Below are 12,832 nucleotides of genomic sequence, written 5' to 3' on the forward strand. Positions count from 1 at the left end.
CGTGAAGAGGACAGGAAGCGGAAGCGCGAAGATGAAAAGGATGGTAGCGGCAGCAGTCGTAGTGGCAGCAAATCGGTTTCTTCGTCGAAGGATGAGCACAGCAGGCGAGATGACAGCAAGAAGAGGAAGTCGGATCGACACGGCAGCTCGAGAGATAAAGACAGGGATCGCAAGTCGTCCTCGTCCAAACGAAGGCGAAGCCGAAGTCGCAGCCCATCTCGGCGGCATCGTAGCGATCGAGAGAGCAATCGCAAGCATTCTAGCAGCAGCGATTCCCAGCGAGAGAGGGCCGAGAAAGATGTCAAGGAGAAGGAGCTGACTGAAGAGGAGAGGAAGAAAAAGGAAGAGGAGGAGAGGAAGGCCGAGGAGGAGAAGCTCGAGGAGGTCATGCGCAAGAGGAAGGAGAAGCTTGAGGCCTGGCGTGCCCAGAAGCGACTCGAACTCGAGCAGCTGGGTATCAAGGAGGATCCTGCCACAACCGCAACCGATGGTGAAGATGCATCGAATGCAGATGGCGAGAAGAAGAAATGGAGTCTCGAGGATGAAGAGGATGATGAAGAGGTCGAGGGAGGTGAGAATGGAGACAAGATGGACGAGGAGAAGGCAGCACCAGCACCAGCACCGACGAAGATGGAGATCGAAGCCTCCACCCAACCGGCAGCCGCGGCAGAGGAGGAGGACGATGTGGATCCGCTCGACGCCTACATGACCGGCATCCAGCAGGAGGTGAGGAAGCTGGTGACGGTGTCGACCGTGTTGAAGGATGCCGGCTCCGCATCTCGCAAGATCGTGACGCGAGTAGAGGGAGTCGCCCCGGCCGCGAGTGCGCCGGCGGTGCAGCAGAACAAGCAGCAGGTGCGATCGAAGCTCGGCGAGCGGTTCTACGCGGACGATGAGGATCAGGATTGGAGCGAATTGGCCGCCCCCGTAGAGGAGGAATCGGCGCTCGACAAGGCCGCGGCGGCCAAGAAGAAGAGGGAGATCCCCGTCGTCGACCATTCCAAGATCGCCTACATCCCATTCCGCAAGGATCTCTACATCGAGGTGCCCGAGCTCAAGAAGATGACCAAGGAGGACGTGGTGCAGTATCGACGCGACCAGCTCGAGGATCTCAAGGTGCGCGGTCGCAAGTGCCCCCGGCCCATCAAGGACTTTTCGCAGTGCGGCCTCTCGTCGAAGATCTACGCCGTCATGAAGCACAGCAGCTTCGAGAAGCCCACGCCCATCCAGGCCCAGGCCATCCCCGCCATCATGTCCGGGCGCGACCTCATCGGCTGCGCCAAGACGGGGTCGGGCAAGACGCTCGCGTTCCTGCTGCCCATGCTGCGCCACATCCTCGACCAGCCGCACCTCGAGCCCGGCGAGGGTCCGATCGGCCTCATCATGGCGCCCACGCGCGAGCTGGCGCTGCAGATCCACCGAGACGCCAAGAAGTTCTGCAAGGGCATCGGCCTGCGCTCGATCTGCGTCTACGGCGGGTCGGTGGTGGCCGACCAGATCTCCAAGCTCAAGGCCGGCGCCGAGATCGTCGTGTGCACGCCCGGGCGCATGATCGACATCCTCAGCACCAACAGCGGCCGCATCTGCAACCTGCGCCGCGTGACGTTCGTCGTGCTCGACGAGGCCGACCGCATGTTCGACATGGGCTTCGAGCCACAGATCATGAAGATCCTCGAGAACGTGCGGCCCGACCGCCAGACCGTCATGTTCTCGGCCACCTTCCCGCGGCCGGTCGAGACCGCCGCGCGCAAGATCCTGCAGAAGCCGCTCGAGATCGTGGTCGGCACCCGCAGCACGGTGTGCTCGGACATCGAGCAGAACGTGGAGGTGCGCAGCGAGGAGTCCAAGTTCCCGCGGCTGCTCGAGCTGCTCAACCTGTGGGACGACCGCGGCAGCATCCTCATCTTTGTCGACTCGCAGTCGTCCGTCGACGAGCTGTTCGCCGAGCTGCTCAAGCGCAAGTTTCCGGTGATGTCGCTCCACGGCGGCCAGGACCAGATCGACCGCGACCACACCATCAACAAGTTCAAGAAGACCGAGAACGCCATCCTCGTCGCCACCTCGGTCGTCGCGCGCGGCCTCGACGTGCCCGACCTCAACCTCGTCGTCAACTACGATTGCCCGAACCACATGGAGGACTACGTGCACCGCGTCGGCCGCACCGGCCGGGCCGGGCGCAAGGGCTGGGCCTACACGTTCGTCACCGATGACGAGGACAAGTACGCGCCCGACCTGGTCAAGGCCCTCGAGCAGTCCGGCGCGTCGGTTCCTGAGTCGCTCAAGAAGCTGGCCGACGACTTTCTGTCGAAGCAGAAGGCCGGCCTGGCCAAGGCCCACGGCAGCGGGTTCGGCGGCAAGGGCTTCCAGTTCAACGAGTCCGAGGCCAACAAGAAGAAGGCCGAGCGCAAGCGACAGCGCAAGGCGCTCGACCTCGACATCGACGTCGAAGAGTCCTCGTCCGACGAGGAGGAGGGCGAAGAGGGCGCCAGCGGCTCCACCGACGGCGCCATCCGAGCCGTCGGCGCCGGCGCACCCGTCGCCGTCGTGCCCGGTGCCACCCCGGCCGCCGGCGGCATCGTCAGCAGCGGCGGTGGCGGTGGTCCGGTGGCCCCGCCCGACGCGTCGGTCGTGATGCTCGTCGGGCTCATCCGCTCGGTAGCGCCCGACCTCGTGCGCGACCTGCCGCCCGTGGCCTTCACCTCCATCCCCGAGCTCGTGCGCGTGCTCCCGGCCAACTCGCTCCTCGCCGTGCTGCCCATCCTCAACGCGCAGCAGGCCGCCCAACAGGCCGCCGCCGCCGCTGCCGCAGCCGCCGCCGGCGCCGCGCCCGGGGCCATCACCAGCGCCAACCAGATCGAGGCCGCCAAGCGCGCCGCCCTCCTCGCCACCCTCGCCCTCCACGTCAAGCGCAACCTCGCCATGCCCGCGGGCGTCGGTGGTCTGCTCCCGGGCGGCGGCGTCGGCCCGAGCGGCCTGCCCCTGCCCACCGGCGCCGCCGCGCCCGCCGCCGCCGCCGTGCCCGAGCCGACGCACTTTGAGTGCGACCTGGAGATCAACGACTACCCGCAGCAGGCGCGATGGAAGGTGACGCACAAGGACGCGCTGTACCAGATCACGGAGCTGACGGGCGCGGCGATCACGACGCGCGGCACGTTCTTCCCGCCGGGCAAGACGCCGGGGCCGGGCGAGCGCAAGCTGTTCCTCTTCATCGAGGGGCCGAGCGAGCAGTCGGTCAAGGAGGCGCGGACGGAGATCAAGAAGATCCTCGAGGAGGCCGCGCTGAACGTGCTCGCGCGAGGACCCGAGAAGCCGGCCGGCAAGTACCGCTTCAACTTCTGATGAAGAGATGGAAGGTCTGCTCAAGGATGATGAAGAAGGTGTAAAGAAATAATTATTTATAATCATGCAAGATGGGTGACTGGGGTGGTGTTATGGGTGTTGCTACTGCTTGGTGGGGCTGTGATCGTCGTCATCTTCAGCCCAATGCGCCCATTCATCGTCCATCTCGAGTTGCTTCTTGATTTGTGCCTTCTTGCCGTTCTTCGCGCCATTTCCGTTGTCCGTTGCTGCTCGCCATCCGCTGAGCACCGAGCTCTTCGATGCTGCAGATGTCGCTGTCACCTTCTCCACCTCCACCTCTACGGCGACACTACCTTCTTGCTCTTGCACGACTTGCAGCTTCCCTCGAACGCGCTCCACCCATTCCTTCTCGAATGCATCGGTCTGAGCCTTGGCCGCCTCGGCTCTCCTCAGCTCCTCAGCGCTCTCTGCCTGTTCCTCCTCCATCACCTGCTGCACGAACGCCTCGGCCTCCTTCTTCAACATTTCATCTTTCTGGAATCGTCCCAACATGTCCAGCAGCAGATCCAGAGTGGCCTGTTCCTTACCCTCCACGATACCCACGGCCTCGTTCATGGCCTGCATCGTCTCCTGCTCCTGTTCCTCTACGCTCATCTCCATCGCCATCAGCTGCTTCGACCGTCGTCTTCGAGAAATCGCGAGCAAGATGAAGCTGCGATGCGAGATGCAGATCTGTCTCTTTGTGTCTTTTTACGCGCTGACGTGGCAGATCTTTTTTAATCATTTTCCCTTGCCACGTCAGCAACGAGCTCTCAGAGCACCGCAGACGTGGCCGCCGCTGGCGACACCTCAACCGTGGCCGGCCGCACGACCTGACGGACCACCATCACCGGCACCTTCGCCTCGTTCAAGCACCGCTGCGATACGCTCCCCAACAACAACCTGGCACCGCCTCCCTGATCAGTCCATGTGTCGTGCGTGTGCGTGTGCGTGTGCGTGTGCGTGTGCGTGTGCGTGTGCGTGTGCGTGTGCGTGTGCGTGTGCGTGTGCGTGTGGAGGCGGTGTACCCTTGTATGGTGCCCATGCCGCGAGAGCCCATGACGATCATGTCGGCCTCGCACGCGGCGGCTTGGTCCAGGATCTCCTGCGCTGTGTCATACGCGGGCGTGGCTATGGTTTCGTGCACTATCGTGTGTGTCGTGTCGTGTGTGTCGTGTCGTTGGTCGTGTCGTGTGTGATCACCATTCAATGTCCACATGTCTGAAAGAACGGAAGCCACAACGCACATGTTCGGCCGTGAGGAGGTCGCTGAGGGACTTCATGACCCGTATGGCGTCGTTGAGGCGGGCCGCGGTGATCCGCTGCACTGTGTCCTCCGTCAACAGCAACTCGGGCAGCTGCTCTGAGATCATCAACACCACCTGCACAATATATATATATATATATTATATTTATTTGTAGATATCTATATATCTATATATTTCAAATAGTATTTCGTACCACCGAGTCTCTGTCGCGGTGGAGGAGGCCGAGGGTGCGCTCAAGGGCGTGCTTGGCCGTGGCCGATGAGTCGTAGGCCACCAGGAACTTCATCCTTCTTGTTCTATTCTTTCTTCTTTCGTTCAACCCCTCAACTGCGCCACTTCATCCGCCCTCTCTCCTTCAGCTTGTGTGGTGTGAGGTGGTTACTGCCCACCATCATCACACCATCTGCAGAACAATATGTTCACTTTGCATAGCGGGAATGGCTGGAACGAGAATTGGGCGAAACGACGCCAGTTTTTCGTCGACGCAACCAAAGGCCGATTGGCCAGCGAGCTTTAAACTCGAGCAAATCGTAGAAATTCACGGTGGGTGTCGGGCTAATCGCAACTGTGCGCCATGATCAAAGCTGCAGGACCGACCTCAAGTCTGCGCTCCCTTCTCCTTCTTCTTGGTCTTCATCATTTCTATTCTTCACCACACTTCATCACACACTCCAGGAATCATCATGAAGCTGATCCTCCTCGCTCTCGCCTTGCTGATGGCCTTCGTCGCCGTCGCGATGGCCCAGGCCGCCTCGCCCGCCGTCGCCGTGTCCGGAGAGATGCCCGGCCCAGTTCCCACCAAAGCAGACGTCGAACAACTCGTCGGCGTACGTACCACCCCTCCAATCACGAACACATCAGAGCATATAGAGATATAGATATTGGATAATATATACAGGATATAGGATATCATGTTATATTTCTAATATTTAAACTTGTGCAGCACCCGATCAGCGATGAGGAATGGAACAAGCAGGTGAGCCTGGACCCGTCGCCCGCGGTCCTGTTGGGTTCCGGCGACCCCAGCAACGCCGACTCTTCGCCCGCCTCCACCCTCCACCCCTTCGTCTTCGTCTTTCTTCTCTTCGTCTTCGTTCCTCTCTTTGATTTTTAACTCCTATTCATTTTAGTTTACCAACGGTGCCTCTTCGACATCGTGTGTGGATAGCCGCACACCTCCATCTTTTCATCTTTTTCATTTCATCTTCTCACATGTCATAAAGCTGTAAAAAAAAGAGAAGAAAGTACTTTTTTTAAACGTTCTGTGGGCTCAGTGGTGGTCTTTGCCAAAGAAGGAGGACCAGAAGTGGGTGATCTTCTTCTGGGGGTCGTCCGCCCCGCGCGGGCTGATGTTGTCCTTCGAACCGCCGCCGACGCCGTCAGTCGACGACGACTCCGTTCGCCCGAGCCCGCTCTCGGCCTCGGCCTCATCCGCCTCACCTTCGCTCTCCGCCTCCTTCTCGTCGTCGTCGTCGGCTTCCACCAGCGATCGCAAGACCCCGGCGCCCTTGGCCTGCTTGATCACCTCCTTGGCCATACTCATCCGCTTCAAGATGTCCTGCTCACACAACATTTTTTTCTCATGTAAGCCGTGCGTGCGGCGGTGTGTGTCGTGTCGTGTCGTGTTGCGTGTGCGGTGTGTGTCGTGTCGTGTCGTGTACCTCTTCGATGAGTTCGTGGACCTTCTGCTTGATCTCGAAGGGGAAGGGGATGTTGTTGGCGTCGTTGAGCTCGAGGTAGTGCAGCTCCTTGGACGACAGCGAGAAGACCTGCGCCGTTTCGAGCAGCAGCGACTCGTCGCCCGCCTCCTCGTTGCCCTTGCCCGCGTCCATCTTCTGGATGTCCGACATCGACAGCCGCTCCTCCATATCTGCGCGCGCCCCCGCCCACACGCTACTCAACGACCGCACTCGCACGACCGCAAGCGCATGACCGCACTCGCCCGACCGCACGCGCACGACGACACGCGCGAGAGTGATGACGTACCGGTGGGGGTGTACATGGCGAGCACCTGCTTGATCTGGAGGGAGTTGAGGCGGGGGATGACCTCGTGTCGCAGCTCCTCCGACGACACGATGAGCTTCTTGGGCATCATCAGCAGCGTGATGATCTCGTGCAGCGGCTCCAGCTGCACCTTGGCATTCTACACAACAAACCGCACACACGCACACGCAAACTAAGAACACACACACACACGACACACGACACACACGACACACACACGACCGCACAGATGAGCGCACCTCGAGCCAGAGGCCGCCCTCTTCGATGATCCAGCTCTCGAGGTTGGCGAGGTGCATTTTGATGTCGACCGCCTTGTCGACGGTGCACAGCTGGCGCACGAGCAGGATCTCGTTGAAGAGGGTGGCGTTGATGAAGTAGAAGACCTGCGCGAAGAACTTCTGCACGAGCGAAAGGAACACAAAGTTCTGGACCAGGCCCAGCAGGTACTTGGACAGCACCTCCTTCACCGGCTGGATCGTGTTCATCGCCCTATAATCATCATCGTCGTCGTCGTCGCACACGCACACACATCAGCGATCGCACGCGCCGCACAGGGCACACGACACGACACGACACGACACGCACCGCACAGAGCACACGACACGACACGACACGATACGCACCGTTGAGGGGAGCCGGCGAGGTTGCGGGGCGAGGCGAGGCTCTTGCCGAGGACGGACTCGTGGAGGGTGTCGGCGAGGTCGGCGTAGGCCCGCTTGAGGAGGAGCGCGTAGAGCTTGGTCACGAGCTCGCTCAGCTGACGCTTGAAGGCCACGGGGGAGGTGGTGGCCCGCCGGATGCGGTCGGGCGACACCGCGAACTCGTGCGCCTCGTCAAAGTCGTCGAAGCTGGTCACCGTGTACAGCTCCTCTTCGTCTTCGTCTTCGCTTTCGCTTTCGTTCTCGTTTTCGTTTTCGCTTTCGCTCTTTTGGTCGTCGTTGTCCAACTCGGCGCCCTTCCGGCGCTTCTCGGCCTTGGCCGCGGTCTTCAGCTCCGCCAGCTTCTCGCTCACCAGGTGGAACAGCGTGCACACATTGGACAACCAATATCTGCAGACATATGCGACGCGCGTGTGTGCGTGTGCGAGTGTGCGCGTGTGCGGTCATGCGTGTGCGGTCGTGTCGTGTCAGAGCTGGGGGAGGGAGCGATGGGGCTTTGTGAGAGGGGTGTACATGATGAGTTCGATCTCGCCAGAGTTCTTTTGTACGGTGTGGTACAGCTCCTCGATGATCAGCGCCAGGATCTCATTCCGGCCGCGCACGATGTCCTCCTTGCTCTTGTGCACCTACAACACACACACACACACACACACACACACACACACACGCCGCACACGCAAATGACACATGACAAACGCGGTGCATTGGCGACGGAGGTTTACCAATGGGAGAGAGGGGGTGGGCCTGCGTGTGGTACCTTGGCTTCGGGGCGGGCGAAGATGTGCCAGTGGGTGAACAGGGAGTAGATGATCAGCGCCGGCGCGGGGACGCCCGACACGAAGCCCGGCTCGAGCTCGGACAGCAGGAACCGCACCATCTCCTGCGACGTCGAATCCCTATGTACCGCCCAGCCCGTGCGGTCAGCAAAGAACGAATAACGAAGCGAAGAACGAAAAACGACGCTAACAAAAGCGAAGAAGAACGAAAGGCGACGAATGGTACCGGGGGTCTGGGAGGAGGGTCATGATGGCTTCGTTCTCGAGGCCGACGAGGGAGAACTCCTGGTCGCGGTACTTCTTCTGGAGCTTCTCGAGAAGGTCCCGCTCGATCTCCCTCCGCTTCTTGGCCTTCTCCGACTCCTCCCCGCGGCTGTGCTGGCGCGTCTCCATCATCGCCACCGGCTGCAGCTGCTGCAACTGCTGGGGCTGCGGTTGGGCAGCCTCCACCTGCAGGACCTGCGGCGCACGCTCGGCCTTGGTCGCCACCTTGGCCTTGACCTTATCTGTCGACGCATTCCGCAGCTTCTCGGGGCGCCGGTGGCCCGGCTGCAGCTGCTGGCGCTCGACCGCGCGGGTGTCGACATTGACGACCGCGTCGACATCGGCGGCGGTAGCGGCGGCGGTCTGGCGCTTGTGCTCGGCCTCGGCCGCCGCCTTTTGCTTGCGCCGCTCCTCGAACTCGCGCGCCTTCTCCTTCTCGGCCTCGATCTCGCGCTCGATCCGCTTCATGAAGGCCTCGCGCTCGTCCCGCTTCTTATCCGCGGCCCGCGTGCTGCTGACGTCAGCAGCCTCCGCGACCTTAAGAGCACTGCGTTTGGGCGAGCGTCGATCTGCTGACGTGGCAGCCGCAGCCGCCTGCTCGTCGAACGACAGTTGGCGCGACGTGGGGACCGCAGCCGCGGAGGTGAGGCTGCGCCGGCGCCGGCGGTCGCGCTCGATGTCGCTGCTGATCCGGCTCAGGGGCCGGCCGGAGGCGGTCGGCGTAGTGTTGACCTCGTCGGCCACGCTGGGCAGGCTCGACTGGGACAGGCTCATGGGCGAGCGCCCGCCGCGCGGGTGCGGCGAGCCGCCGCCGCCACTGCCGCCCAGGGGGGACCCACGGGTCGGCACGTTCTCTCCGGAGATGGTCTTGATCGACGAAAAGTCGCTGATCCGCTTCTGAAGCGTCTCCATCTTCCGACCGTCCGTCTTCGTTAGCGGGCTTCGAATTCTGTGTGTGTCGTGTGTCGTGTGTCGTGTATGTCGTGTAAGCAAATGTTGATGAAGCACGCACACACGGGAAAGTGGTGACGAACCGAAGCTTTTCGAGCTCGCGGTGGAGCTCGAGGATCTTGGCCTCGTAGTCCTCCTCGTCGGCCTCCATCTTCTCCTCCATCTCGCGCATGAGTTCCTTCATGCGCTCGTTCTCCTCGCGCAGCCGCTGGGCCTCCTCACCCTCGGCCTGGCTGGCCGTCGCCACCACCCGATCGCGCTCCCGCGCCTCGCGCAGCTCGGCCAGCTCGCGGGCCAGCCCGGCGCTGCGCTCGGCCTCTTCGGCGAGCCGGGTCCGCAGCTCGTCGAGCTCCTTCTCATGGTTGCGCGCCTGCTCGCGCCCGGCCTTCTCCTTGCGCGCGCGCCGCTCGTCCTCCTCCTTGCCGCGCCGCTCGTCGGCCAGCTTGACGTCGCGCAGCGCTCGGCGCAGCTCGTCGAGCTCGTCGCGCAGCTGCGCGTTCTCCTTCTCGACCTTCTTCTTGATCTTGTTCTCGGCCGACAGGCGCCACTCGAGCTCCTGGACCTTGTTCTCGAGCGCGGCCTTGGCCGCCACCACCGTCGACAGCTGCCGCGCCTCCTTCTTGAGCTCGGCAAGCTCGCGCTTCGCCACCTTTTGCCTGTCATGTGCGGCGTGTGCGGTGTGTTGTGTGCGGCGTGTGCGGTGTGCCAGGCCATGCATCAGTGATGTTCGGCGGTTGCATGGGAACAGTGGGGTGGTACCGCCAGAGGTTCTGGGCAACGATGACGGTGTGTCGGTATTTCTGGAATTCCTTGCGCTTGAGGAGTCCACGAATCTGCGTCTGGATGGTCACCGCCGCCTTCTCGCGGCGCTCCGCGCGCAAGGCTCTGTTTTTCGTAGTTAGTCATCTTGTTTGTGTCGTGTGTGTCGTGTGTGTCGTGTGTGTCGTGTGCCGTGTGCCGTGCCTCTTTTCGCGCTTGGCAACAAAGACGCGTTGGACGTAGATGAGCGCCTTGCGCTGCTTGAGATAGCGCGAGCGCGCGATGAATCTGCGCGAGGCCGTTTGGATCTTCGTGGCCGCTGCGTTCTCACGCAACCCGCGCAGCTTGCCCTTGGCCACCACCGACCGGGCGACTGCAACAACATTGTTAGTTATCTGTTTAAGGTGGCGGTGGCGCGAGCGGTCAAGGTGGCGATCGACGCGTACATGTCTGTAGACGCACGACGGCGCGCAGGATGTTGCGGTAGCGGCGGAAGTCCTTGTAGCCGCGCCACGTCTTCTGGATCTTGAGCGCGGCCTCGCTCAGCTTTTCTCCGCGTTTCCGCTCCAGCACAGCGATCTGTCACACAATCACACCATCAGCTTTCTTCTGCGCGCACATGGCACGGCACACAGCACAGCACGACACACAGGAAGTGTTTGCTGTGGTTACCTGACCACCCTTGAGGAAGAGCTTGGTGATGCCAAACTGGTAGTGGCGCTTGGCGAGGCTGAGCGCGCCCACCAGATCCTTGCAGGCGTCCTGCGGCGACGCCGCGTCCTTTCCGGCCGACGGCGCCAGCACGCGATACCTACCAAACACCAACAAATAGAAAATAAATAATATGATAAAAATAAATAATACATGATAAAAAATGATATATTGGAAATACGTATGAAATAACTAACTAAATAAATATTATCATAATAATCGGTACCGCTTATAAAACTGGTCGTAGCTGTGGCGACCGGGGTAGCCGGCCATGCTGATGCGCACCTGGCCGGGTGGTGTGAGCGACGAGTCGGTTGGGTGCGGATCGGGAGTGGGAGTGGGTGTGGGTACCGATTCGAGGACGCCGCCGCAGCGAAGTTGGTGGAGCACCTGGGGCTTGTCGAAGAGGGCGGGCTTCTTCTGCGGATTGGGCTTGATACAGCGCACATAGTGCGGAGTGGTCTTGCCGATGGTGTTCATCAGGCTCGACAGCGAATCCTGTGTTACTAAGAGTGAGCGTGTGTCGTGTGGTCGTGTCGTGTCGCGTCGTGTCGTGTCGTGTCGTGTCGTGTCGTGTCGTGTCGTGTCGTGTCGTGTCGTGTCGCTGTCGCTGTCGTCGTCGTGTCGTGTCGTGTCGTGGTTCAACGAGCGAAGAAGAAAAAGCGAACCCTGAACTGAGCAGCGACGGACACGAACTTGAACGAAGAGCTGCCCCCGCCGTCCCTGCCTCCCTGCCGACCCGACGCCGGGCCTTAAAAACAAAAATAAATAAATAAATAATCAACCATTTAAACAACAAAAGAAGGCTGGCGAGCGGTGGCGGCGTGGTACCGGCGGGGGCGGGCTGGGCTTTCGGAGCCTTGAAGACGTCGCGCACGAACTCCGATTTGCTCTCGAGCATGACCTTGACCTGGTCCTCGATAATGTAGTCCTTGTTCTTGTCTGCAACGCACAGACCGTGCGATCAGTTCAGCAAGTGTACAACAATGCAATTATAGAATATGATGCGTGCAAGCGATATGTGGTACCGAGGAATGTGGCGGTGTCGTAGGTGACGCGGCCGGCATAGTGGGATACAGTGAAGGAACTCTCAGCGAATCGGTCCGATGAGAAATACCTAGCACAGCAATCTTAGCATTCCAGCGACAATCATACATCGCACACGCACGACCGCACACGCACACAACGAATGACACTCATGAAATGCGGGGCGTACTTGTTCTTGGCGTGGTTCTGCTTGAGCTTGAGAGCAAAGGTGCTGGCAGAGGCCTTGGGGAAGCGGCACTCCTCGTCCAGAAGCGACAGAATGCCGAGCGGCTTTTGCTCGATGAGGTCCAGACACTCCTGGTTGTCGTTGAAGTTGATGTAGGACCAGTCGAGCTTCTCCTTCAGGTACTCCTGCTGCTCGTGCTTGAAGATGTGCTGGTTGAACTGCTGCTGCAACTACACGCCCAAACAACGAAGAATGTCAGCAACGCTGATTGTGTGTCGTGTCATGTTGTCGTGTCGTGTCGTGTCGTGTGTGTGTGGGGTGTGTGTGGTGTGTGTGTTGTGTCACATTGGAATGCGAACCTTTTCGTTGGCGTAGTTGATGCAGAACTGCTCGAAGCTGTTGACTTCGAACGACTCGAAGCCGTAGATGTCGAGTACGCCGATGAAGACCTCCTCCTCGCCCTCCTTGAGCGTCGACGCCTTCTTGTTCTTCTCGATGTTGTCGTTAAGCGCAACGACGATCCAGTCGAACATGCGCTGAGTAGAGAAGCATCGCGAGCGAGTCGCGTGCGCCTTCGGCCTGCTCCTCGTCCATGTCCACAAAATAGACTTCGCGGCCGGCCACCATCTTGCGCTGCAGGAGGGACTTCTTCATCAGCTCGAAGTCGCACTGGAGGAGCGTCGCCGCGATTTGGATTGGCTCATCCGATCCGCCTATCACGCCAGAGTCCACGAATGTCAACGATACGCACACGCACACGCACACGCACACGCACACGCACACGCACACGCACACGCACACGCACACGCAACACATGACAAAAGTTTGCGTACTCTTCTTCCAGTTGCCGAGGTGGAGGACGGCGGCGAGGAGCTTGAAGATCTCGAG

At 60.6% G+C, this 12,832-nt stretch overlaps 4 protein-coding genes and 1 pseudogene across 4 annotated transcripts; 2 read left to right on the top strand and 3 right to left on the bottom strand.

Moving 5' to 3' along the window:
* Nucleotides 1-387: 387 nt before the first annotated feature.
* Nucleotides 388-3,339, top strand: ACA1_224690 (DEAD/DEAH box helicase domain containing protein; the record flags this gene model as incomplete). Its single annotated transcript, XM_004338044.1, has 2 exons — nt 388-1,116; nt 1,150-3,339. The coding sequence occupies 2 exons, from the start codon at nt 388-390 to the stop codon at nt 3,337-3,339; spliced, it is 2,919 nt and encodes a 972-aa protein (XP_004338092.1).
* Nucleotides 3,340-3,441: 102 nt separating this feature from the next.
* On the bottom strand, nt 3,442-3,960 carry ACA1_224700 (uncharacterized protein; the record flags this gene model as incomplete). Its single annotated transcript, XM_004338045.1, has 1 exon — nt 3,442-3,960. One exon carries the CDS (start codon nt 3,958-3,960, stop codon nt 3,442-3,444), a length of 519 nt encoding a protein of 172 aa, XP_004338093.1.
* Nucleotides 3,961-4,112: 152 nt separating this feature from the next.
* ACA1_224710 (universal stress domain containing protein) lies at nt 4,113-4,893 on the bottom strand (the record flags this gene model as incomplete). Its single annotated transcript, XM_004338046.1, has 4 exons — nt 4,113-4,227; nt 4,368-4,444; nt 4,587-4,697; nt 4,801-4,893. 4 exons carry the CDS (start codon nt 4,891-4,893, stop codon nt 4,113-4,115), a joined length of 396 nt encoding a protein of 131 aa, XP_004338094.1.
* A 397-nt stretch (nt 4,894-5,290) lies between these two features.
* Nucleotides 5,291-5,721, top strand: ACA1_224720 (uncharacterized protein; the record flags this gene model as incomplete). Its single annotated transcript, XM_004338047.1, has 2 exons — nt 5,291-5,434; nt 5,551-5,721. 2 exons carry the CDS (start codon nt 5,291-5,293, stop codon nt 5,719-5,721), a joined length of 315 nt encoding a protein of 104 aa, XP_004338095.1.
* Nucleotides 5,722-5,877: 156 nt separating this feature from the next.
* On the bottom strand, nt 5,878-12,477 carry ACA1_224730 (annotated as a pseudogene).
* Between the last annotated feature and the right edge of the window lie 355 nt (nt 12,478-12,832).

This window comes from Acanthamoeba castellanii (genome assembly GCF_000313135.1).
Source record: "Acanthamoeba castellanii str. Neff unplaced genomic scaffold scf7180000084760, whole genome shotgun sequence".
Lineage (NCBI taxonomy): Eukaryota > Discosea > Longamoebia > Acanthamoebidae > Acanthamoeba > Acanthamoeba castellanii.